The 25,540-nt window shown below is 38.2% G+C and overlaps 1 protein-coding gene across 1 annotated transcript in view; it reads left to right on the top strand.

Moving 5' to 3' along the window:
- The first annotated feature begins 227 nt into the window (after positions 1–227).
- The window catches only part of Ammecr1 (AMMECR nuclear protein 1), a 110,642-nt gene continuing 85,329 nt past the window's right edge, over positions 228–25,540 (top strand). Inside the window, exon 1 of the mRNA XM_059250543.1 lies at positions 228–700. Within this exon, the coding sequence (XP_059106526.1) occupies positions 237–700 (464 nt within the window). The 5' untranslated portion in view covers positions 228–236. The remainder of the gene's footprint in view (positions 701–25,540) is intronic.

The following is a 25,540-nucleotide window of genomic DNA, read 5'->3' as shown; positions in this document are numbered from 1 at the left end:
AGCCACGAAAGCTCGTGGCGCGCGCCGCAGGCGGGGGGGGGGGGGGGGGGGGGAGGAGGCGCGCGCGCACGCCCGAGCCGCGGCGGGCCGGGCAGCCTGGCCGCCGAGCCGCGCGCGCGCGCAGACCGCGAGCCCCCGGCGCGCCCCCGGCGGCCGGGGCCGCAGCGTGCTCGCCCCCGCCGCCAGCTCGCCTCACTTATGGGTCGGAAGCGCTGCGTGGGGGAGACTGTTCCAAGATGGCGGCGGGTTGCTGTGGGGTGAAGAAGCAGAAACTGTCCAGTTCGCCCCCCTCTGGCTCGGGCGGCGGTGGTGGCGCCTCCTCCTCCTCCCACTGCAGCGGGGAGAGCCAGTGCCGAGCCGGGGAGCTGGGACTAGGAGGCGCCGGGACGCGGCTCAACGGGCTGGGCGGGCTGAGCGGCGGCGGCGGCGGCGGCGGCTGTACCCTCTCTCCCCCCCAGGGCTGCGGCGGCGGCGGCGGCGGGGGCATCTCGCTGTCTCCACCTCTGAGCTGCGGAGTGGGAACCCTACTTTCTACTCCGGCCGCCGCCACCGCCTCCTCGCCGTCCTCCTCGTCCTCATCCCCGGGCTCCCGGAAGATGGTGGTGTCAGCGGAGATGTGCTGCTTTTGCTTCGATGTGCTCTACTGTCACCTGTATGGATATCAGCAGCCCCGGACCCCCCGGTTCACCAACGAGCCCTAGTGAGTACCGCGCTCCCCGTCGCCCTCTTCCCCCGGGCTCGGGATGGGGCTCAGAGTTGAGGCAAAGTGCAAGTCCTCCGCCTCCTGCTCGCGGGTGCCCCTCAGCCCCTCTCGCCGCTCGGGTCCCCAGAGCCGCCCGACCCGAGGGGCACTCGGCGCTCCTCTGCTCCACGAGGCGAGCACCCCACACTTGGAGCAGGGGGCTGCTTGCCAGACATGGCCCCCTGGCTTCCAGACTGCTCCGCTTCCTCTTTGCGCTAACTTCCAGGAGTTTTGACCCTTTCCTTCGATCCTTTCTACCCCTCACCCTCCACCCCACCAGCGTTTTGGGAGCTCTGGATCACTGTTGGTACCGACCTCTCCTCACTTTGCTCGCCATTACCCCACGTGAAAGCCCCGCGAGTATTCCCGCCCCGCGTACCTTGCACATGGAGAGCTACTATCCCATTGCGGGGTGAAAAATAGCAGTGATCTAACTTCTATTCAGCTAGTGATGGAACTTAGCTCCTGAGCTCCAGGGAGGTTGCCCATCTTTTCCTCCAGGTTTCCCTGTTCCTTGGGGAGGGGAGAGGTTTCTTAAAACACCTTTTGGCTTCCTACCTATTTTTAACTGAACGTACCCATTAAAACGTGTTTCTAGTGAAGCTAGCGCACCACCAGCTTCCTCACATTTGAAGAGTGAGGGAGACCTTTTTTCTTCTTCCTTCCAGTGTCTGGTATAGCACATTCAAAGAACGTTGTCCCCCCCCAGAAGGCACTGTCAATTTGTACTAAGCGTGCATGCGCTTTTGTGTAGATTTCAATTTAAGCAACCTATGTTAAACTCAATGATTGGGGGAACAGTTAAACAATCCAGTAAATGTGTAGGCACTTTTACAATTTCCTTTGGTTTTTGTACTTTACGTTATTTTACCCTTCAAGTATATGGTTGAAATTGTTTAAACTAGCACTGTTACAAGCTAAAAGCCAGGTTACTTTCTAATCTCTGTCCATTTGGATGTGTGGGAGATGGGGCATATGGCTTTTCTTTAAAAATGTGTAAACTGAGTGTAAACTGACTTTGAGTTAAATGCTAGACAGAATGTAAAGTCCACAAGAAGGCAGAATGGGGAAAAGGACGATTGTTTTTATTATGACTACTAACATCCACAAGAAAAATACAGAAACAAATTTCAGTACCCTCAAACTGAAAACCATCAACGCCCCCCTCCCTTCTGCCTAAGGGCCCCTTGTTTCCCACAGCGTAAATACCTGAATTGATGTTCCTTTTAACTTGCTGCTTTTCATTTTGTGAGATTAGAGGAATGAACTACCACTGGATGATTATAAACACGCCTGACTCTACTAAAATATTAAATTAATATGTAAAGTGAAAATTACAATAAAGTGTCCTGGAAATTGTGCCTTTGTATTGTTTGTTTTCTTTGCTTTCATTCTTTAAATGTTTTTAATTTTCTATGACTCTGCTATGCTCTGTGCATTTCTTTAGATTTGGTTCATCTTTGGGCATCAGTTCATGAGAAATGTATGAAAAGGCGTCCAGGTGGACACTGTCAAGTGAATTAAGTACTTCTGTAAATTTCCTAGTGTTCATTCTAGGAGCTTAAATCCTAAGTCTACACCTTTATTTGGCCTATTTATTTTTTCATTAAGAAGTAAAATTCATTTTAAAAAGATTGCCATGTTAAAAAAAAATCTATGAAATACTCACTAGTTCAAGTCACTTATTTGTGACTTTTTTTTTTCTTTTTTGCCTTCTCTTGGATGGCTGTGATGTAGTAAAAGCTAGACCTGGGGTAATTCTTAGGTTGGCTTTGTAAAGTCATGGGACTGTAAAAATTTACTCCTGTTCAGTTCTTGAGCTATTACTTGAGTTTGGCAAAGGCTGTTTTAGCATTCACGCTCCATTGCTCCAAAGCATATGAGAACACACTTTCAGGAGGTGCTATTTTCGCACATTTTAAAGTGAGTTTGGGTTCACTGAATGACTATAGCAACAGTTAAGAGGAAAATGAGCTTGACCAGTTCATAAAGGAAATCCTTTAAAAAATGGTTTAAACAGTGGCCACTTTGCACACATACATAGGTTGTTTCTCTTTTTTTCATACTCTAGTCGCTGATTTTCTGCCTCTCAAGTTATTAAGCAGATAAATAAGACACCCATCTGACCACTGTGAATGTGTTGAGATGGTGGTATGAATGGTTAGTAGGCTTTCAGTATGTCACATTTCTGTAGACGAACTAGTTTATAGAAGGCGCTGAACCTGAGCAACCAGAGGATGAAGGACTGCGTCTCATTTTCATTTAAACTAATTTTAAGGTGTACGATGTCAAATTCAAGAAACTCTTAATTGTGGGAAGGAAATAACTGATTATTTCACAGTGCCTTGGTAACACCACACTTTTCTCCATTTTACCTATTTGATGATATTGTGTGCTTATTAGTGTGGCATTGTATGGCCCCATCCCCACTGATGTATGGGTATCATTTTATGGACAGTGTGTTTAAGGTCTTTTTTTAATTTTCCTGTCTACCCGAAGACGTGCTTTTGACAATTTCAAATTGTCATATGTAAAAGCACAGTGTTGTCATCTCCGTCTAGACCTTTCAGTTAGAATGCCTATAACTGGTGGAATCTGACTTTTATAGGTTTAGAAGTTACAGATACATCTGTTACCCTGCCACTCTGAAAGGTCATCAGAAATTTCAATTATTTATGTGTTTCAGGGTTGGGGAAGAAAGAGGTCATCGTATGAAAGGCCGCGTAGACACAAATACTTCAAGGTTGCTCCTGGCTTTTGAATACTAACCATTGCAGAGAGCACATTTTTTTCCTCAAAAAATAAGATTCAAGACACAAGGAAACCATAATTTTAGGTACATTTTCCTGTTCAACAATCAAAGCACTTATAGGTGAGGAAGCTCACATAAGCCACTTTAGACGAATACGTTGGCTGCTATAAAGGTTCCACTGTGGCAGGTGTTGAACCAGTTAGACTCCAGAACATTCCTTCTCTACCATGGCTGCCCATCGGAATCACTGGGAAGGTATTCAAAATGTGGAAACCTGCACTCTATCCCCAGAGATCCTGATTTAGTCGACCATGGATGGGACCTGGGAATCAGAGTTACTCAAATCTCCCCAGGTAATTTTAATGTGTAGTTGGAATGGAGAACTGCTGGATACTTTCTAGCTTTTTCTCGTGAGATTTGGATTAATTTGATCTGGGGTAGTGCCACTCTCCATATTTTATAAGCATCGAGTAATTTTGGCAAAGAACCGATTTAGGAAACACTTGTAATGTGGCCCATAAAAGACATCACCTGGGAACTTATTAGAAATGTACGCTCCCAAGCCCCACCTCAACCCCCCTGAATTAGAATCTGCATTTTAACAAGCTCCCCAGGTGATTCTCAAGCACATTAAAGTTTGTGGCGGACTTGTTCTCTGACTTTAGCATACATTGTAGTTTTCTGTTGTGCTTGTTAAAACTGCAAGTTGCTGGGCACTTTCCCAGAGTTTGATCCAGTTGCTCTGGGGTGGAGCTGTACATTTGCATTTCTAACAAGCTCCCTGGTGATGCTGATGCTACAGTTCCCAGGGTCACACACTGAGTAACTGTGGGCTAGAGAGAAATGAGGGCCTATATGGATGCTTGAGGGACTGTCAGAGGCATTTTGGACTGGCATGATCCTCATTCTGTTTTTCTGTCCTTTGGCACTCTCACATAACACTAGGGAAACTAAATGCTACCAAGAGGAGGAGTCAGATTCTGGGGATGGGATTACTCTAGGAAACTGGTTATATGGTTTTTAAAATAAATTGTTTCATGTGAAGGGTGTATTTCAGGAGTTAAAAGCAGCACAAAGAGAATATCTTAACATGAGTTTAAGTAAAGACCCCTCTTGTTTTCATGAAAAGTACTATTATGATTGGCTCCCTAAATAACAGGATGTGATAAGATTTTTCAAAGCCCTCATTTATACTTACGTTTGCTGAAACTCATTTAAAGAATCTCCCTCATTAGTAAAGAAATATGAAAAGGGTCCTGGTTAAAACTAAGATTGTACAGTCTTAGATTTTTAATGCTGTGGTGTGTATTATATCTCATGAACCTTTTAATTACCTTACCATCTAGAAAATTAATACTAGAATTTGTGTTGACAATTGCACATGGATATTTTGCTTTTAAATATCAGTGTTATTTTCTATTGCAAGGAATAAAACTTTTTTTTTAAATCCACTCTTAGACATGCAGATCTTGTAAGGCTCAAGTCAGAGGACTGAGCATTAACTCTTGTCTTACCAGAATGATAAAATTATTGTTTTCATCATGCTTGTGAGGCAGTGGATTGTGGTAGAGATGTAGGAATTTTGTTCTACCAGAATAGCAGCAATCCTGTTTATTGAGCTATCAAGAAGATGATTGATTTGATAATGCAATTCAGGTTCAAATGATAGTGAATTAGCATTTTAAACACAAGCTATTTCATTCCTATTGTCTTTTTTGAATGAAGAGTGACTAAAATAAGTAGAAAGTGTATCTCTACTGCAGACGATACAACTGGACCATGACAGATTTCCTTATCCATGCTAACATAATGGTACTAACTTCCTTTCTCTGACCATATTGTATAGTTTTTCTTGTAAAAGAAAAACATTTCTGACAGTTATTGAGCCTTTTGAAGGTATAATATGGTTCTTTTCACCAATGTTGGTGTACATTGGAGAACAACTTAATGTCTTTTCTTACTGATAGAGAAGATAGGCATATTTTCAGTTATTGCTTGTACCACAAAACCATCAGTGGTTGACGCAGAAAGATATATAAACATAATTACAAAATTATTTTTATATCTGTACATACAGGTGTATGTACACCTAAGTATATTTAGTTAAAAAAGTAGAGCTGTGTTTATTTTTCATTCTTCCCCATATGGCTAAAAGGAGTAATAATTTAGCCCATAATTTTTTTCCTACTTATAAATTGTGCTTGAGTTTACATTCCAGTTCATACGTAGCAGGCCAGAAGGAATCTCTGCTAAGATCTTTCAATACGATGGGAAGATCATAAACAGTAAAGTGAAAGGTACTTTGTTAACACATGTATGGGCTGCTTTTCAAAGTATGCTTCTCTCTTTTGAAAACTACACTTTCTGAGACTGAAGTTGTGTCAGACACAAAACCCTTCTGCTACAATGGATTGTATTTTGAAGTCAGTTGTGTTTCCCCTTTCTATGGATAAATTCACTTTTTGAGAATGTATACGTATGGAACACTAAACTTGTGTAATGAGATTAGTCAGAGTTCCCAGGTTTCCTTGATTTCAATAGGCATTATTCTGTGCTTTCCATGTCACACATGCTTGCCTGTTTTAAAGCAGTACAATGAGCAGAGCTTTTACATTTACATTTTGTAAGTAGTTTCTGTTTCAAACTTGTGTAATCATGTCTCTTTTTATACTGTTCTGAATCAATTAAGCTAAGTAAGTGAGGACTACCAGTCAAAACCAGTGGCTGTCAAGAATGGACCTTGCTGTCTTTCCACATTCAGTAATTGGGCGGTTGCTCACAAGACACTGGAGACTGTGGGAAGCCAGTGGTTGTGTAGGTGGGAAGACTAGATTCCCAACAGTAAACTTATTTAGAGTTGAGCTTCTGTAGTTATTGTTGCTAAGAGCAAAAATGAACCAGAGCTTATGTAGTATAAAGAAAAAAAAATCCTACAGAATATGTATGGTTTAATAGTATATTGTTGGTTGGGTGCAGGAAGATTCTGTTTGGTCCAACTGTAAGTGGCATCTTTTGTATCAAATGTGGGCATATTTTCTACATTTCTTAATGTATCATATTTTAAAACTTGCTCAACCTTAAAATATGTTAGTGTTGAGTAGCTGACTGGAAATTCTGTGTCACTGGAGGAAAAGTGTGTGTGTGTGTGTGTGTGTGTGTGTGTGTGTGTGTGTGTTAAGCAATATACATTCTGCTGAGGTCTGTGGTTAGATACCAGTGAAATGGAAGAAATGGGCCCATCCCCTCCAAGCTTCCTATCTTATTCATGCAATGATACAAATAAGAAAGTTGCTTAAAATTATTATGCATACATAATCCATAAGACACAAGCAAAATTAAAAGTCATGGCATAAAAGAGTGACCAGGAAAAAGATACTTGGAAAGGAGTGACTTTCCAAATCGCTTTTTTCAGTGGAAAAAGTCCATGGATTACTGGTGAAGAGCTTTTATGGCCAACAGATTTTGAACTCTAACTTGGGTGTTCTCAAACCAGTTGCTGTTAGCACCACACCCTTTCCACAGTACTCGGGGATTCCCAGCAGCTGTCTTCAGTCAGCAACTTGCACTCTTGAGCATTCTCCCACCATTCCGCTTTGCTGTGGTCTCTTTTAATTCATAAAACTTCAAAGAAATTGTACTTTGTGTTGGAAGTTCCCAGGGAAGTCAGGATAAGAGGTTTTGAATTAGAATTAGATGATCATTTTTTTTTTTTTTTTTTTTTTTTTTTTTTTTTTTGTATTAGAGATCAGGAACATACGAGAGTCTTGTAGATTAAGAGGAATTGGAGGATGAGTCTTCAGGTGGGAGAGACCAGCTAGAGTTAATTTAAGATGATCTGGTAGTAGGAAAATGGTATTGGAAAGTGGGAAAGTTGACACTGAGCCGAGATTGTGATTGTGGGAATGTTGCAAACTGAAGAATTGGAAGAAGGTATCAGTATTTCAGCCATTCCTACTCTCAGGCCAGGTTTTGTGTAGGAGTGGGAAGATCGCAGCTCACCTGTTTTTCAGCTTCCATCATTGCCTAGCTATTCTCGTGCTCAAAAAAGTTTGTTAAGCAACTCCGTTGGAAATGCTGTGAATTTGCTCACGAGCACGTCCTAGGAGAAAGAAGGCGTTGGTTTATAGAATTTGGATCAAGTCTAAAGGTAGGCTAGCTTTTGGAAGAAGATCCTAAGCCAGGTGACTGCATGTGAGTCAACAAAAATGAGAAAGAGACAGTGCACTCTTCAGAATTCCAGTTGCTGGGATAGGAGAATTAGAGGAGGAGAGGGTTTGAACGTGATTCCGAGCTTGTGGCAGGAGGCGCCAGAGAAAATGGGAAGAAACAAGTGGTCCCACGGGTGAAATGGTAGTTCTTGGTATGTATAGTTCCACATGTTAGCCCTTATTAAATGTCATTTCTTTTGGTGGAGTGGTTCTCCTGCCTTTCCACGGGCTTTGGGGATTGATCTTGGGTCACCAGGCTTGCATGGCAAGCACCTTTGCCCAAGCCATTGCTTTTTGAATTATCAAAACCACAGAGCAGCCACAGAGCTCTTGGGATGTTTTGGTTAGTCTCTTGGCATCACTTCTGCTCCTCCAGCCACATGGTGATTTTGAACTGCTCAGATGGTCAGAGATCTGAGATAGTTTTCAGCTTTGTACTGCTTGTAAAAATAACTGGCCAAAAATTGTAGAGTTTTACATTCAGTCTTGAGGCTTGCCAATTTGTAAAGCAGTCAGTGATTCTTATGTTTTCTTTGTTATGTACAGTAATACAGCCTTCATCAAAATTGTCTCCTGGAGGACTATCCAAGGAATGTAATAGTTTCAGAACTTCCGTTAAAGGAAAATTTGGAAGCACTAGGAAGGGCTAGAAGGACTAGCGTCTAGTACCAACCATTGCCCTGTCTCACTTTCTCTCTCGTCCGCACTGAAAACATTGGGTATCTGCAGAAAGAGAGTCACATAGAGCTAGCTGGAGGCAGGAATACAAGGCTCACGGGAATCAAGGAGGGTGAAAATGAATTGTAGTAAGCAAGCTAACCTGGATTTGGGGCCAAAACAGGAGGCTGAACACATTGTCTGGAGAGGAGAGCTCCAAGAATGTATTTTTTTTTATTGTTGCTGTTCTTTTTTTCTTTCTTTGTTTCTTTGTTTTGTTTTTTTGAGACAGAGTTTGTCTGTGTAACAGCCCTAGCTGTCCCAGAACTAGCTCTGTAAACCAGGCTGGCCTCAGACTCGCAGATATCTGCCTCCTGAATACTGGGATTAAAGGTGTACACCACCACCTCCCAGCTAAAAAGCATGTTTTAGCATGTTTTGCTTTGGTTTGGTTTGGTTGTTCGAGACAGGGTTTCTCTGTGTAGTTTTAGAGCCTGTTCTGGAACTCACTCTAGCCCAGGCTGGCCTTGAACTCATAGAGATCCGACTGGCTCTGCCTCCCGGTGCTAGAATTAAAGGCGTGCGCCACCACCTCCTGGCACATGTTTTATAGTATAGAAACTGAGATGTTTCTCCTTAAGAACCAGTGACCATGGCACTGCTGTTAAAAAAAAATAATTATTTCTATCAGAAACGAGTATAAGAGTGCCTACTATTGGTCCTCTGTGTATTTTTAGTAGACCACAGTGAAAACCATTAGCATTGATTTATCAGACTGATGCTTCTGCAAATATTTGAAAGCCATAAGACAAATAACTTTACCCTAGTTATAAATGTCTCTGATCATTACCCTTATTTTTTATTCTGCTGTGAATATAGTTATAGATTCTTGAGTATTCAGCTATATCTTATTTTTATGTCTATATATTTATAAAGTAATAGCCTCTACTGGATGTGTGTGATGTTTCTTTTATTTAGTTTGCCCCTACTTATTATTTATAACAGAGATTATGGGACAGGTAATATTAAAGGATAGAGCCGACTGTAATTTTTCTCTTTCACCCCTCCCTCCTTTTCATAGTACTGGGGACTGAATGTAGGGCATCCCTACCCCTAAACTATAATTTCTGATTGTACAGCTGTATAATAAAGCTATGTGAAGACTCATCCCTATGTCTTCTACATTTTTTTCTATGAGCCTTAAGCTAATTTTCACATAACATTCCCATATGTCAACCATCTTTAATCATAATCAAGTTGCTGATTTTAGTTTATTTTACATATATGAGACTGAAGCTCTGCCTGCTGTGGCAAGGAGGTGCCTATTTTCTGGTTTTTATAAAATTTCTTCATTTTTAGCATCTGTGTGGATTGTGTGTGCACATGTGTATGTGTGGTCTGTGTTTATGTGTACATGTGCCTATGGAGGCCCAATGCTGACGTTGGGAGACATTCTTGGTTGATTTCCACCTTAATCCATTGAGGCAGAATCTCTCAGTTGAACTTGTAGTTTCCTAATTCTGACTAGTGTAACGAGCCAGTTTGCTTCAGCGATCCTCTATCTCGACTTTCCAAACATAGAAATTACAGTCGATCCACCATACACATTTCCATGGTGTAGGGGGTCCAAACTCCAGCCCTCACACTTGTGCCAAGGGCTTTACTTCCTGAGCTGTCCACCCAGCCTAATTTTTGTTTTCCTTAGGATTCAGAGTCTTGCTCTAGTCCAAGCTGACCTGAACTCACTCTGTAGGCCAAGGTTGGCCTCAAATTCATGGTGATCCACCTACCTCAGACTCTCAAGATGACATGTGTATGGACATGAACCACCATGCCTGGCTACTTTAAAATTTTTGTTGTAGTAAAGACATAACAAGATTGATCTCTAACAAATATTAAAGAGTACTTATTGTCCAATGATACATGATAGAGGTTCTACCTAAAAGCAACTCATCTTTTTCATAAGAATTTTGGGAATACTTTAAAAAATTAAACTTATAAACATATAGTAGAGGGTTCAGAGATATTTACAGTATAGCTCAATTTAGGGTTTAAGATATTTTTCTAAACTTACTGATAATTATGACTAAACTAGGTTAAAAGTATAATAACCACAAGTAGACATTTGAAATATTTTAAACTACTAGAATTTCCAAATTGGCTTCATAATTATCACTTGCTTTATTGCTATACTTAATTCTAAGTGCTTGTATTTGAGAAAAACTTGATTTTATAGCTTTCTTTTAGATTATTTTTCTCCTCTCTGTCCTTTAGGGTTTTATGATGAATCTGCTAATAATAATATACAGAAATGTCTTTGACAGGTAGAAGCTTTGCCTTTGTTCACCCACTTTCAAAGGTACAAGGACTAAGGCATTAAAGGAGAAAATTATTTTTGACAGTTTCTAAGAAATCTGTCTGAGAAAATGTGCTTTCTAGAGAGATGGAGAATTGGAAGATAAATTGCATAATGAGTATTATAAGTAGGGCCTTTAAGTCCATATGTGTACTGTAGGCCACTTTAAATTAAGGTACTTCGTGAGATTGCTTCTTACACTATACACACTTGTTTCTAGGGAAAATGTCATTTAAATGTGGGAGTAGCACCTATGAAATAATAAATGCGATCAAGCCATGGATCTTGAAAGTTTTATTTTCCCCCTGTTGTTGCTACCCAGCCAACATGAGATTATCATTAGTGGGGATATGCAGATACTTTAAAGCATTACTGTTGAATTATAAAGTGTAGGTTTGAATATGGAAACATTTTTTCTTCCATTTAATGATGGCTTTCAGTTCTAAATTAAAAAAAATAGAATTTCCACCATGATTATCCTTTTTCTAACAGACTTTTAAAAATGAGTATTCTTCAAACCTTAAGATGCATTGGCCAATGCTATTTTAGGGTAGTATATTCTTTATGTTATGGTTAGTTGTAATACTACATTCAGTTTAAACAGTATAGTTGTTGTGGGCAGAAAACTGTACTAGTGTGGTTTTTTTGAGTGGATGTGAGAGGTCTATAAAAAGGCATTCCTGTCCTTAAAAAAACTTGTAGTCATATTGAGGAGTTGAGGTTCATGAAATGCATAATGAAGTTACATATCCTTCAGTGACTGAATAAATGTTAGAGACAATGAGGTGCATAGGAATTTGGACTGACTGATGTGGGCTGGAATTGTATAGGAGGGCTTCACAGACAAGGTGGAATCAAATCTGGGTAAAATTTCATACACAGAAAAAGCATTCTAGGGTGGTGGTGGCGCACGCCTTTAATCCCAGCACTTGGGAGGCAGAGCCAGGCAGATCTCTGTGAGTTCGAGGCCAGCTTGGTCTACAGAGCAAGATCCAGGAAAGGCGCAGAATTACACAGAGAAACCCTGTCTCGAAAAACCAAAAACCAAAAAAAAAAAAAAAAGCAGTAGAAAAGCATTCTAGGTGGGGAAACAAAGAAACAGATCAGAGTGAGTATTATGCAGTTGTCATTGGATACCAATCAAAGGTAGATTGAAGTTATGGAGAACCTAGGCACGAAAGGAGTTAGTTGTAATTCAGGCATTGGGATATGATAGTCTACCAGTTGACAGTTTTAAGCTAGTAATGGTCCTAGGAATTCCCCCTTTCTTGCTAAAGCTTCCCTTTTGTTCAGTTAATTATGCTTCACCAGCTCTGGATAAGACACATGGGGAAGTAACACAAGCAGGAGTCCGCTGTGTAGACAAAGTGACAACGTGCTTTCTTTCATTCATCAATACATATTCAGCATAAGTCAATTAGAACATTGGGCATACTCTGATTGAGTGCTTTCTGTGTCCAGTATTCTTTTCTTTTAAACGTCCACATCTTAAATGTGAAGTTGGAAAAACTGACTTGCTACAAAGGTTATGTAATTAAAAAAATAAACCACTGCAGTTATAGAATTAAATAGTTCAAACCACTTTTTTCTTCCATAATGAAATATTGCTTGAATATTCAAAATTTAATATAATGAAAGTACTGAGAATTGCATCAACTATAGGAGGACTGTATACTAATTATTGAATAATATTTTTGAAATTGGTTTAAATATCAGTCTAATGCTTGGGCTCATTGTAGTTCTTAACACTCTAAAATGTTTCAATTCTGAGACAGTCCATATAAGCAAACTTTATAAAGGCTCTATACCCATTATTCTAGAACAAAATTTTAGAATTGTTTCTTAAAATAGAACAATACTTTATTTCATAATGAAGAATGATTACTCTTTGAAAGAAAGCAAAACTTTCCATCTGTTAGCTAAAGGTTTATCTTTATATTAAGACACAAATTTAAGACACAAAAAGTGATCACAGTTAAATGACAACTTTCATTCCTTTGTGCTTTTTTGAGACAGTCTTATATTTAAGACACAAAAAGTGATCACAGTTAAATGACAACTTTCATTCCTTTGTGCTTTTTTGAGACAGTCTTATATATTCTAGACTGGCTTCTAGCTATGGAGTAGAGGATGACCTTGATTTCCTGATTTTTCTGCCTCTACCTTCCAAGTGTTGGATTTCATGCATGTGCCATCACGATTGGTTTATGTGGCACTGGAGATTCAAACCCAGGACTTGGTGCATGCTAGGCAAGAACTCTTGTCACCCAAACTTCATCCCCAGCCCAGGAAAGTGGGAGATAATACTGTTTGTACAGGGTTGAATCATATACAAGCTAATTTTATTTTTCCCAGGTTTCAGAGAATGTGCATTTTTATTTGTCAGTGGCCTTCATAGGTTAGACATAGTAGTGAAGAAAGAGTTATTTTTGAATATAGTAGTAAAACAAGTAAATTCTGTATTAAAATGGAAAAGTGGGCTTGGGTCTCGTGGGTCCTCATTCCGGTTTTGACTGGGCTGCTCCTAAAACCTTGACTCGTGTTTATTGCACCTCAGTATAGCAACATGCATGTCAGCTTTTATAGGAGAGTTGTCATTTGCTCTTGAAGCTTTCTTTCACATTCATGAAGAGTTACAACCATTTGCTAACTTAAATAATTTTTCATCAACCCAAGATGGCCTCTGCAGCCTTCATGTACTCAGAATTGCTATGTTAATAACTTTCCTCTCCCAGTTTGTCTCGCCTTAAATTTGAGATATAAATTTAGGAAGAGCCTTTTCCCCTTCCACTGCATAGTTCCTCTGTTGTTTCACCAACTTCAAGAGTAGTAGTCTTAATGTCTAGAAGCCTGGTAACACCTGCATTATACAGTTTTTATGACTTTAAGTCTAGCAATGTTTACCCCTTTATAGCATATGGAAAGTTATTTCCTGGGATTACTCTTTCCTCCATTTGTGGAACCTAGAGGAGTAATGAGTGGAAGGGATTAAAAACTTTTGACTGTCAAGTTGTTTCAAATAAAGGATTTGAATATATAAAGCACTGTGTATACACTGTTTAATGGGATCAGTTTTGAGTTAGTGATAATATAATTATGAAAAGTTTGTAGATATTTTTTCTAGACAGTATTTAAAGCAGAGAATGAATGAGATGCCCTATATTGCATAAGCTTTCATTATGTTTGCCAAACCTCTGAAATCTACTTTTAGACACTAAGGATACCTGAATATAGACATATTAGGAAAGAATGGAGCATTTATCCAAACATGAATACTTAGACTCTATGTTTGGATTCTAGATTACAACTTCCTGACTGTAGAAACCTTAAGACACAAGCATTTGTCTGAACATATTGATACCCATAACTACCAAGTAAAAGATAAACAACACATGTGAGAAGATCAATGAAGACACAGCTTTCTAGAGTTAAAATTCAGTACACAAATTTGATACTAAAACAAACACAGGAACAAGTATATCGTATACATTCACAAAAATAATGCACGAGGATACAAAGAAAATTGCCATTGTAATGGGCCACTATTATTGTTAGGACATGGAATTTTTCCCAAAGGCAGTTTATTCCTCATCTTGGTGATATTGAGAGGTGGTGGAACCTTGAAGACATAGATCTTAGAAGAGGAAGTTAGGTTGTTTGAGACAGACCCTTAAAAGGGGGGTATTGGGGTCATGGCCCCTTTATTCCTTTTCTCTGCTTCCTGGCTGCCATCAGGTGAGTAGCTTTGCTCCACGTGTTCCCCATCACAATATATTTTGTTGTCACAGGCCTAAAACAACAGACGCAGAAGACTGTTGACTAAAACCTTTAAAACTGTGAGCCAAAAGCAAGCCTTTCCTCTGCTTAAGTTGATGAGCTCAGGCATTTTGTCACCTAACCCAAAGTTGACCAATGCTACTCACTGCAGCTCTCACCATATCTGACCTGTTTAGACTTTTCATCCTTTCTCTACATCATGGTACTTAAATTGAATAGTTTTAAAAGATTTATGATATGTTGGCCTAGTGATTATAGACTAGTAAGAATCCTTTGTCAGAAAAAAAAAACAAGGCTCTGTATAGAAAACTGATTTCTACCATATACTCATATTCATTCATTTGTCATTATATTATTGCCACATTTGGGATAGCCGGCATTTTGTGAGAAAAATTCAGCCTGAATAGACATTTCTCCTAACTAGATACACAGATAGCTACCAAGTAATTGAAAGATGTTCAGTATAGCTATCAAGGAAATGCAAATCAGAGCCATTATAATATATATTACCTCATACCTACTAAGATAGCTACTATAAAAAAGATGTTGACAAATATTGACAAAGATGTGGATTAAAGAAATTCTTACATACTTTTGGAATCAATGTCAGTCAATTACCATCATGAAAGTAGTATATAGAAATTCTTAAATATAGTTTCCATATGATTCAGCTAAAGTACTTTCAGGTATACATTTGAAGAGAACAAAAATAGTAGGTTGTTACATTATTGACAATAGTCAAGATAATTGACAGTACTCAACCTAATGAACTAAGTGTGTACAGACAAAATGGATAAGGAAATTGATGCACATACAGACTCAAACATACTTTGGAACGGTATCTAGGCATAAAAGAAGGAAATCTTTCTATTTTAACAACATAGATGGAACTGGAGAAGATTATGCTAAGTGAAATAAGCCAGACACACACAAAAATGCCATGTTATGTAGAACCAAACATGTAGTAAACCATGAATATAGAGTAGAATGTCAAGGTCGAGGGGAGGGATGAGAGGAATGTTGATTGAAGAATATAAACTTAGTTATAAGTTTTAGGGATCTGATGTACAGCATGGATGGTGATGGATATGTTAATTTGATTATCATAACAATTATATAACATATACATAAATAATCACTGTATACCATGAATGTATACTCTATTTTTTGATACAGGTTCTTACTGTGTAGCCCTGGCTATCCTGGAACTTGCTATGTAGACTAAGCTGCCTTTGAAGTCACAGAGATGCGCCTGCCTCTGTCTCATGAGTACTAGGATTAAAGGTGTGAGCCGCTATGTCAGGTTTATACCATATATATATATATATATATATATATATATATATATATATATATTGGTTTTCGAGACAGGGTTTCTCTGTGTAGCTTTGCGCCTTTCCTGGAACTCACTTGGTAGCCCAGGCTTGCCTCGAACTCACAGAGATCCACCTGCCTCTGCCTCCTGAGTGCTGGGATTAAAGGCATGCGCCACCACCGCCCGGCTATACCGTATTTTTAATTGAATGTTTTAAAAACATATGCCTTTGGTTTTGTATAAATTATTTTGTGTATGTTCGTGTGGGGGGGCATGTGTATATATATATATGTGTGTGTGTATATGTGTGTGTGTGTGTGTGTGTGTGTGTGTGTGTGTGTGTGTGTGTGGAGGTCATTGGACAACCTTGGGCATCATTTCTCTGGTTCTCTCCCACCTTTTGTTTTGAGAAAAGGTCTGTCGTTGACATGGAATTTTGCCAACTGTGCCAGGCTAACTGGCCAGCAAGCTCCCAAGGATCTTGTTTCTGCCTTCCATCTCACCATCTCTGGAATTACAGGCATGTAACACTGTTCTGGTTTTTGTTTTTTGTTTGTTTTTGGAGGGTTCTGGGCACCCAGGCTTTCAAGGCAAGCTCTTTACCTAAACATTACCCAACCTTGTTTACATAAAAAGTCTTGATGTGTCTGTACTCACATTAATAAAATGTAGAAAAACAGATTTGAGGAAGCCTCATCCAAGGGATTATAAGGTATCTTTGAAAGCACAAATACTATTTTCATATGTAATCTCCCTCAAAAATGTTTTATGGCTGACTTGTTTATTTCATAGGTCTGAATCAAAAATGAATTCAATGCATTAGTCTTTAACTTATCCAAAATTAATCTTTTGGCTGAGAACCAGCAATAATTTACAACCTTTAAATGACTGCTGATGTTTATCGCCTGTACTCGGTATTTGGGAAAAGTGTTTGTAAAAAGAAAATTTTATCACATTGTGAGTTATTATATAATTTACAAGGCAAAGAAAACAGCCAAGTCTGGTCAGATGATATGACAGACTCACTAAACAACTCATTCACACATATTAGCTGTAAACAGTAAGATTTACATTCTTCAAATTAATGCCCCAGTTAAGTGAAAAAAATTATTTAATCAAGGACCTTAATGGCTATCCATAAATGTTTTTGCTCATAAGTTTTTAGAATTGCATATTTTAATTCCATAGCTCCTCAAGGTTTAGTAATGAAAATATATGTTGTGCATCATGCATTGTGTGTCCATGGATTTTTTGTAAAGTCCATATGGAATACAACAATGAAGCACTGAAAAGGTGACAGCATCATAAGTATCGAGACTGCTATTGCTGATTTTCTGAATGATTTCTTTTATTCAGTATCTGTTCTTTTAAATTGGCTTCCCAGGAGATTGCTATTGCTGATTTTCTGAATGATTTCTTATATTCAGTATCTGTTCTTTTAAATTGGCTTCCCAGAAAAGGTCTTGGACTTTGTAATCACTAATACATTGCCACTGATTTTCAACATTTTTCTGCCTGCAGCAGAAATCTGTACACCGCCACATGAGTTCCCAACTATTCTCATGTATAATTCCAGGTGCTATTTTCATGGGGGTAAAAAATGTTACATATTTGCCTGCCTTCCAATCCCATTATTTCTTCTTCCTCTTCCTGCCTCTCAGTATCGCCACCTCTCTCACCCTCTTCCCCTCCCCACCTCTCCTTCTCTGCACATATGAATGCACATACACATTATTGTATTTATGTTATTAAACATAACCTCAAAGCTATCCAAGTGGAGAGTCACTTTTATGTTTTATATCTCCTGATGTAGCATTAAGATGATGTTACTGTTGTCAAACTTTCATAGTCAAATATGTTTTGGCGACTTCATGAATAGTCAATTGTAGTGGATAAAACAGTAACTTCTGTATTGAATTTTTAAAGATTTTTGATTGTTGATAAAAATCAAGACTTAGAGCTTATAATTACTGTGTTCTTCATTTCATCAGAGAAATGCATTGATTCCTCTTGGAAACCTTTCATCTCTTGAGTTACAGTGTTAGGCATTGAACTAAGTATTGTGTAATTAGTCTGACTGGCTAGCATCGGTTATTTTTTATCATGTTCTTTTATATAAAATTGACATATGTGAATCTTTAAAACCATAGCAGAATGCTGATAATAAAACATACTCTTTTACTATATCTTTTACTGGATGCCACATTTATTTCTTTGTAGTCACCAAAGGTGAAAAAGAATAGCAATCAAGGCAGGTCCTATTTTTTTCCTCTACTGGTTTTATGGACAGTCAAAGAATACCTTCAAATAGCAGTTTAGGTGGTGATATCACCTGGAACCCTACATATTTTGCTGTGTAATTTTAAGAGCTGAGGGTAATTTTATTTATTTATTTATTTATTTATTTATTTATTTATTTATTTATTTATTTTGGTTTTTCGAGACAGGGTTTCTCTGTGTAGCTTTGCGCCTTTCCTGGAACTCACTTGGTAGCCCAGGCTGGCCTCGAACTCACAGAGATCTGCCTGGCTCTGCCTCCCGAGTGCTGAGATTAAAGGCGTGCGCCACTACCGCCCGGCAAGGGTAATTTTTAAAAGATCCCATTACCAGTATGATTTTCAAACTCAAGGAATAAAGACCTTAGAAAATTTACTCCTTTATAAAATCAATGTGACTATTGACAACAGTTGTCAACGACAACTTTGTTTGGGTCAGCAAGATGACTTATCAGGTGCTTACTGAAAAGCCTGATGATCAGAGTTTGGTCCTTGGGACCTACATGGTGGAAGAGGAGAACCAACTCCCACAAATTGTCCTCAGGCCTCTACACATAGTCCATGGCGTGCATATGCACACATATATACAGAGTGTAATTAAAATATTTTATGGTTTTAAAAAATTAATCAAATGCTTCTAGCAGCATGCAAGAACATCTACTCTATAAAATAGCTAATATTAGAACAGTAAGCCCTGGTTTTTTTTTTTTTTTTTTTTTTTTTTTTTTTTTTTTTTTTTTTTTTTGAGACAGGGTTTCTCCGTGTAGTTTTGGTGCTTGACCTGGATTTCACTCTGTAGACCACAGAACTCACAGAGATCCACCTGGCTCTGCCTCCCAAGTGCTGGGATTAAAGGCATGCACCACTGACGCCTGGCCCCTGTTGTGTTTTAATCTCTCGTAATTGTGTCTTCTGTCTCCATTTCCATGATAGCCTTGAAAGCCAGCAACCTCACAAACATGGTAACTGGAAGTATGTAGTCACCTCAAGGGGAAATCTCTGTAGTATCCCTGTCTTCAAATCATTTTCTTTATTTGACCTATATGATAGCACCACAAAAAGGCTGTATTTGTCTGATTTGCGTTTATCTTTCTCATCCTCACTCATTGGGAAAAGCCCAGGGCATTTGTTGAAAATCATCAGGGGACAGTACTCTAACCCCCTGAATCTTCTGAAGTGGTTGACTTTGAGACCTTTGTGTAAGGAGGAAGCAAAAGCTAAGACAGGATTTTATCTCCCACACTATTGAAGGTACATCCCTGTACAGGACACCTGGATGGAGTGTGAACATCTTTTGATTTAAAAAAAACACAAACAAACAAACCCTATCCTCATCACTAACTGACTAGTAAGGTAACAGAAGGGAGAGTTCAGTGGCCAGACATGACAGAGAATGCAGGCTTTATAGATTTAGTCCAGAAAAGTCTAAACAAACAACAATAACAAAGGAGGGAGGAATGCTGTGCGATAATGCTTTTGTATATGGTTTAATAAAACATTGATTGGCCAGTAGCCAGGCAGGAAGTGTAGGCGGGGCGAGCAGACTAAAGGAATGCTGGAAAGAGGAAGAGCAGAGTCAGGAGTCGCCAGCCAAACACAGAGGAGGCAAGATGACAAGGCAGAACTGAGAAAAGGTACCAAGCCACATGGCTAAACATAGATAAGAATTATGGGTTAATTTAAGTGTAAGAGCTAATCAGTAATAAGCCTGAGCTAATGGTCGAGCAGTTATAAATAATATTAAGCCTCTATGTGATTATTTTGTAAAAAGCTGTGGGACATGAGTGGGAGAGATTTGTCCCAAGTGCCATCCAGCTGGGACACAGGAAAACTTCCGACTACATTTGGTGCTCACCATCGGGCATTGAGCCATATAGACCTAAGAAAGCTTAAAGATTCTGAATGTACAGAAATGAAGCCACACTAGGCTTTCTAGTCTCACAGTCTCATGCCAACAGCTGCTACAAGATTGAGCTGGCCGCCAGTGGCCATGAGCTAAGCAGCATGGCTGTGAATTCCCACTGCAGTACAGAGGCATCTACAAGCCGCACAGCATGGTGCATGGTAGATATAGCTTTTGCCAGTACAGACAAGAAAAAAAAGGAAAGAAAGAAAAGATTTTTGGGCTACATGCTGCTGGATGGAAGAATAGACCCACTGCTTCATATAGTCAGCGATGAGCATGATTCCTCCAGAGCTGGCAGTAAACGTAGTTCCGCCATGTTGGAAAGCTGAGGTGGGCAGAGCCAGCAGCCAAAGCTGCCATTTCAGCCCTAGTCATGCTGCAATTTAAAGCAATTGATTAACAATAAAACAGATTCAGATGGGATAAACCCTAAACAGTTTACAGTGTATGTAAAAATGTACATAGGTTTGGAAGAGAGAAGAAAATGAATATAGACAGTTATATAAAGAAATAGTTTTTAAAATGAAGTCTTTAAAGAGACAGTAAAATATAAAAAAAAAGCCATGCAAAGATGGAAATCACACACAGAGTCTGAATTATGTTGTCTTTGGTATTTTTAACTACAGAAAGACATTTGATTGTAAAAGCTGCTGAATTAAGCCAATATATATATTTTAAAAGTACCTTGACTTCAAAATTTATGTCTAAGGATATGTTGCTTTGGAAAAGAGGTTCTGCTTTTGTTTCCACAGAAGATGAGAACCTGTGGATTGCTTCCAAGCTCATATGGTTTGATCAAGGAAGACCCCTTGAGAGGTCTCCAGATGATCCAGCATCCAAAATCAGCTTCAAAGTAACTGGCTCAGAGAATGCAGCCTCACAGACTATTCGAGTCAAGACTTACTTTTCTCAGGATCCCCAAAGATTGCCAGCTCCCTCATATAACAGGAAGTAGTATGAGAAGCTATGCCCAGATTCCCAAAATATTGTTTACAAATGTTTATTTTTATTTCAAGGGGTTTGATTACAAATGCAATCTCTTTCTAAAAAAGAAAGGGGGATAATATAGATATGATAGGATAAAAGGATAGATTATTGAATCTACTTTTAAAGAGCAACAACTTGTTCAAAAATGTTTTATAATGCTATGGATTTTAGTTTATTGATACAAATTTAAAGTTAATTTTGTTTTACTTTATATATATTTCTACTCTTGTTTAAGGTATTATGTTTGTACAGCTCACTTGAAATTGTAATGTATAGTTAAAAAATACAGATTAGTAGTCATCCATGATAGTCAAACTTATAGTCATATTAGTTAAGTTTTCTAGGTATACATAGATATATTTCAGTTAATTAGGTAATCTTCAAGCACTTCAAAGACCTACAGAATATGGCATTTAAAATGTTTTAAAAACTTAGACTTTTCTGGACTACGAGACACATCTGCTCCTGGCAGCACTATTTACTTCATAGAGAAAGATGGGCATTGAAGACACTCTATATGGAGTTTATCTTCTTCTTGGCAAAAATAGCCATTTGGACAAGAAACTGTTCTTACCTGGACTGCTTGACAAAATGTTGTATTGACTGGACATGCAGGACCCATAGGAAGGTGACCACTGGACTCTGCAAGACGAGATGGTCCTTCAGGTTCCTGCTTTGCAGAGGAGACTGCCAGATGTTCTACAGGCCACATGGAGAAGTGATTAAAAAACTCAAGGCCAATAGGCTGAAGTTGGATGCCCCAACGTTACAGAGGAACTTTGGATGAGTGTCTAGGCAGGCAGCTGTCTCTGTCATTTCCAGAATTTTGGAAGTTGCTTTCAATGCATTTCTTGTTTACTTAGGTAATATTATATCCTTCTGGGGTCTTTGATGTAGTTGAAGGTTAGATAGTTATGATTATAATTTTCCTTGGTTATGATAAAAGATAAGTTAGATATGAAACTTTAGACTCACAAATATAGGATAGAGTATTTTCTTTAATATTGCTAAATACAAATAGCCTAGATATTGTAACTGTAATTCTTGCTTGATAACTGTTCTATTATATGCAATTTTACTATGTTAAAGTTAGAGCCTTCCTTTTTGTTTAGACAGAAAAGGGGAAATGCTATGGGATAATGCTTTTGTACATTGGTTTAATAAAACTGATTGGCCAGTAGCCTGGCTGGAAGTATAGGTGGGGCGAGCAGACTAAAGGAATGCTGGGAAGAGGAAGATCAGAGTCAGGAGTTGCCAGCCAAACACAGAGGAAGCAAGATGACAAGGCAGAACTGAGAAAAGGTACCAAGCCACATGGCTAAACATAGATAAGAATTATAGGTTAATTTTTAAGTGTAAGAGCTAATCAGTAATAAGCCTGAGCTAATGGTCGATCAGTTATAAATAATATTAAGTCTCTGTGTGATTATTTTATAAAAGGCTGCAGGATGAGAGTGGGATAGATTTGTCCCAACCACCAGCCAGCCAGGACACAGAAAAACTTATGACGACAGAAGAAATATGATTTTCAAACATTCTACATCATATTATTTAAATGTTTAATTTTCCTAAGCAGGACACATACACAAGTAAATAAGCAGCTAGTAAGAAATTGTCTCTGAGGAAGCCCAGATATTGTGCTTATTAGACAATACTTTAATTTAGATATTATAAACAAACTCCTTTAAAAGAAACCATATCCAAAGAATTATAAGAATGATGTCTTGACTAATAGAGTAGAGAAAAATAAATTATGATGAAACAAATATCTGGATTTAAAAAGTACGATAAATGTACTTTAAAAAGTACAATAACTGAAATGAAAATGTCACTAAAATTATATAACAGGAAGAAGAATCAATACATTTTATTTTAGTTTTTTTAAATACTTATTTTTATGTGCATTGGTATTTTGCCTGCATGTATGTCTGTGTGAGGGTGTCAGGTTACAGCAAGTTGTAAGCTACTACGTGAGTTTTGAGAATTGAACACGGGTCCTCTGGAAGAGCAACCAGTGCTCTTAACCCCTGAGCTACCTCTCCAGTCCCCACTTTTTAGTTTTTTTTTTTTTTAAACGAACCTTGTTATGTAACCCTGGCTGGCTTGGAACTCACTATGTAGACCGGGATGGCCTTGAACTCACAGAGACGCACCTGTCTTTGCCTCTAGAGTGCTAGAATTAAAGGTATGACCCACCACGCCAGGCAGAATCAAGAAAATTGAAAATAAGTTAAGAAAATAAGTTAATTTAGATGATTATATTTAAGGAACAAAAAAAAATAGAATGAAGAAAATTGGCCGTCTATGAGACCTGTGTTGTAACATGGGTCCCAATATATACATAATATCCCTGAACTGGGGATATGGACAGAAAGAATATTTCAAGGAATAACAGATAAAAAATACTCCTCAATGTCCAAGAAGTCCAGTGAATTCAAATCAGGTAAACCCAAAGCATATTCAGATTCTTGAAAGACAAAATCAAAATAAGTCTTGTAAGGGATAAGAAACTGATGATAGATGAGGCCTCTCAATGAGATTAACAGATGATTTCACATCAGAAATTTTTGACCCAGAAGAGCAGTGGGATAAAATAGTCAAACCTTGAAAGAAATTGATTTTAAGCCAGAAATTCTATGTCTAATAAGAATATATTTTATTTAAAAAATAAGAGAATAAGAACATTCTCAACTAACTAAAAACTGAGAATTTGTTGCTATATGTCCTCTAAGAAGTTATTGAAGTGGGGAGGAATCCTTTAGACTGAAATAATAGGAAACTCATGCATTCCTCAGTTTACAGTAGGTCAACTTGAGTTTTACTTCTTGGTTTTGTTTTTATTAGTCATTATGCTGATATCAAAGTGATACATACTTAGTAGAAACCCTAGTTGGAATTTTGAATTTGTAACTTTTACCAGGCTAAGGATATGAGGTATTATGCTGTCTCAGGATACCAAGCAGTAATAGTCAATCCCAGCTCCCACTGATCCATGTGATCAACTGAGACTCTACCATGTTCTCTGTTGCTCAGCTATGATGTTTGGGCAGGCTAGTTGTATGAAGTATATTTTTAACTTATGGTATGTTTTAATTTATGATAGGTTTATTTGGATGTTAACACCACATAAGTTGAGTATCTGTAGATATAAACTTATGTGCACACAAAGAACTGGTAAAATTAACTATAATGTAAAAATAAAAATATTTTGTTTTGATTACAGTTGCTTTCTCTGATTTAAAAGACAGAAGCTGCATAACACACTGATCATAAAACTATTGATGGGATTATCACTTATAGATACACTATTTAAAGTCAGTTATGATGGTATACACCTGTGATCTCACCATTTGAGTGGCTCAGGCAAGAGGATCATATCTCCCAAAACAGTCTGGGTTATATAGTGAGTTCCAAGCCAGCCTGGGATCCTATCTTAGAAAAAAGGGAACCTGAATGGCAGGAGAGTACAAATAAAGGAGGAGGTAATGAGCAGATATAGAGGAAGAGTACATTACTGATGTTGTTTGTGTTAATCTAAAATGGATGGGTTTAAGATATTGTCCTAACCATGGTAACCCTTAAGAAAATGACTTAAGAATTGGTATTTAGCATTAGAATCTCAGTGTTTTGGCATATCCTCAGAATCTAGATTCTGAGAGTAAAATAATAAATGGTATTTCCAAAATTAATCTTTGACAATTTATTTCATCTCTTATAACTATGTACAAATATTTTACCCAAATGGAATAGTTTCTTTCTGGATAAACTTTAATAAAATACTTAAAAATTCACAACAATTAATTCTCAGAACATTAAAGTGAATTATGAGTTCTTGTAATGTGAAGTTGATAAAGCTCTGTTGAGGAGAATTTAATCTTTGCCTGCTTGGAACTTACACAAATTTATATAACTTAATTACAGAATATACAAACAAAGTTCGTATCATAAGTAATATTAATATTTAAATAACAATATTGTTGATTTGTTCCTATGGGAAGAAAGTCTGGTCTCCTTTGGCTTGTTTTCAGTTCTTAAGGGGGAAAATGTGACAAAATGAGTGAAAACTGAATAATTTTGAATGTTATCTTATAACATTATATGCAAGTAACACCAAATAAGGACTGCATGCTTCTGGGGCCTTCATGATCTGGGATGTAAGCAGACAAAGCAAGATTCCTTGCTAGTAGGACGCTATAGAAGTTGTGCTCTCAGAAGGGACTACCATCTTCCACCTGTCTCCAGGGATCTTAATCTCCTTATGTAGCATTTGTTTACCGAGTTTAAAGAGAGGAGTTTAGCAATTTTGTAGTAATGTTTCAGCTGAGAAGCAAGCTCTGCATGGTGAATGGCAGGAGAAGGGAAACAGTTTTCATTAATGCACAAAATGCTGGTCTCCCACCCACAAAGTCAAAACAGCATCCTCAAGGGATAAAGCCTGTTAGTTATGAGCACGTCATTTCTTTCTATAATGTACTTCTAGAATCATTTTCATTGTCTTTACAATAATACCACTGTTGTATTTTCAACAAATTAGTTTGGTTTTAAATTCTATGTTTAAAGTTAC

The sequence above is a fragment of the Peromyscus eremicus genome, chromosome X, assembly GCF_949786415.1.
Source record: "Peromyscus eremicus chromosome X, PerEre_H2_v1, whole genome shotgun sequence".
Taxonomy (NCBI): domain Eukaryota; kingdom Metazoa; phylum Chordata; class Mammalia; order Rodentia; family Cricetidae; genus Peromyscus; species Peromyscus eremicus.
This window is presented reverse-complemented; position numbering and strand designations above follow the sequence as displayed.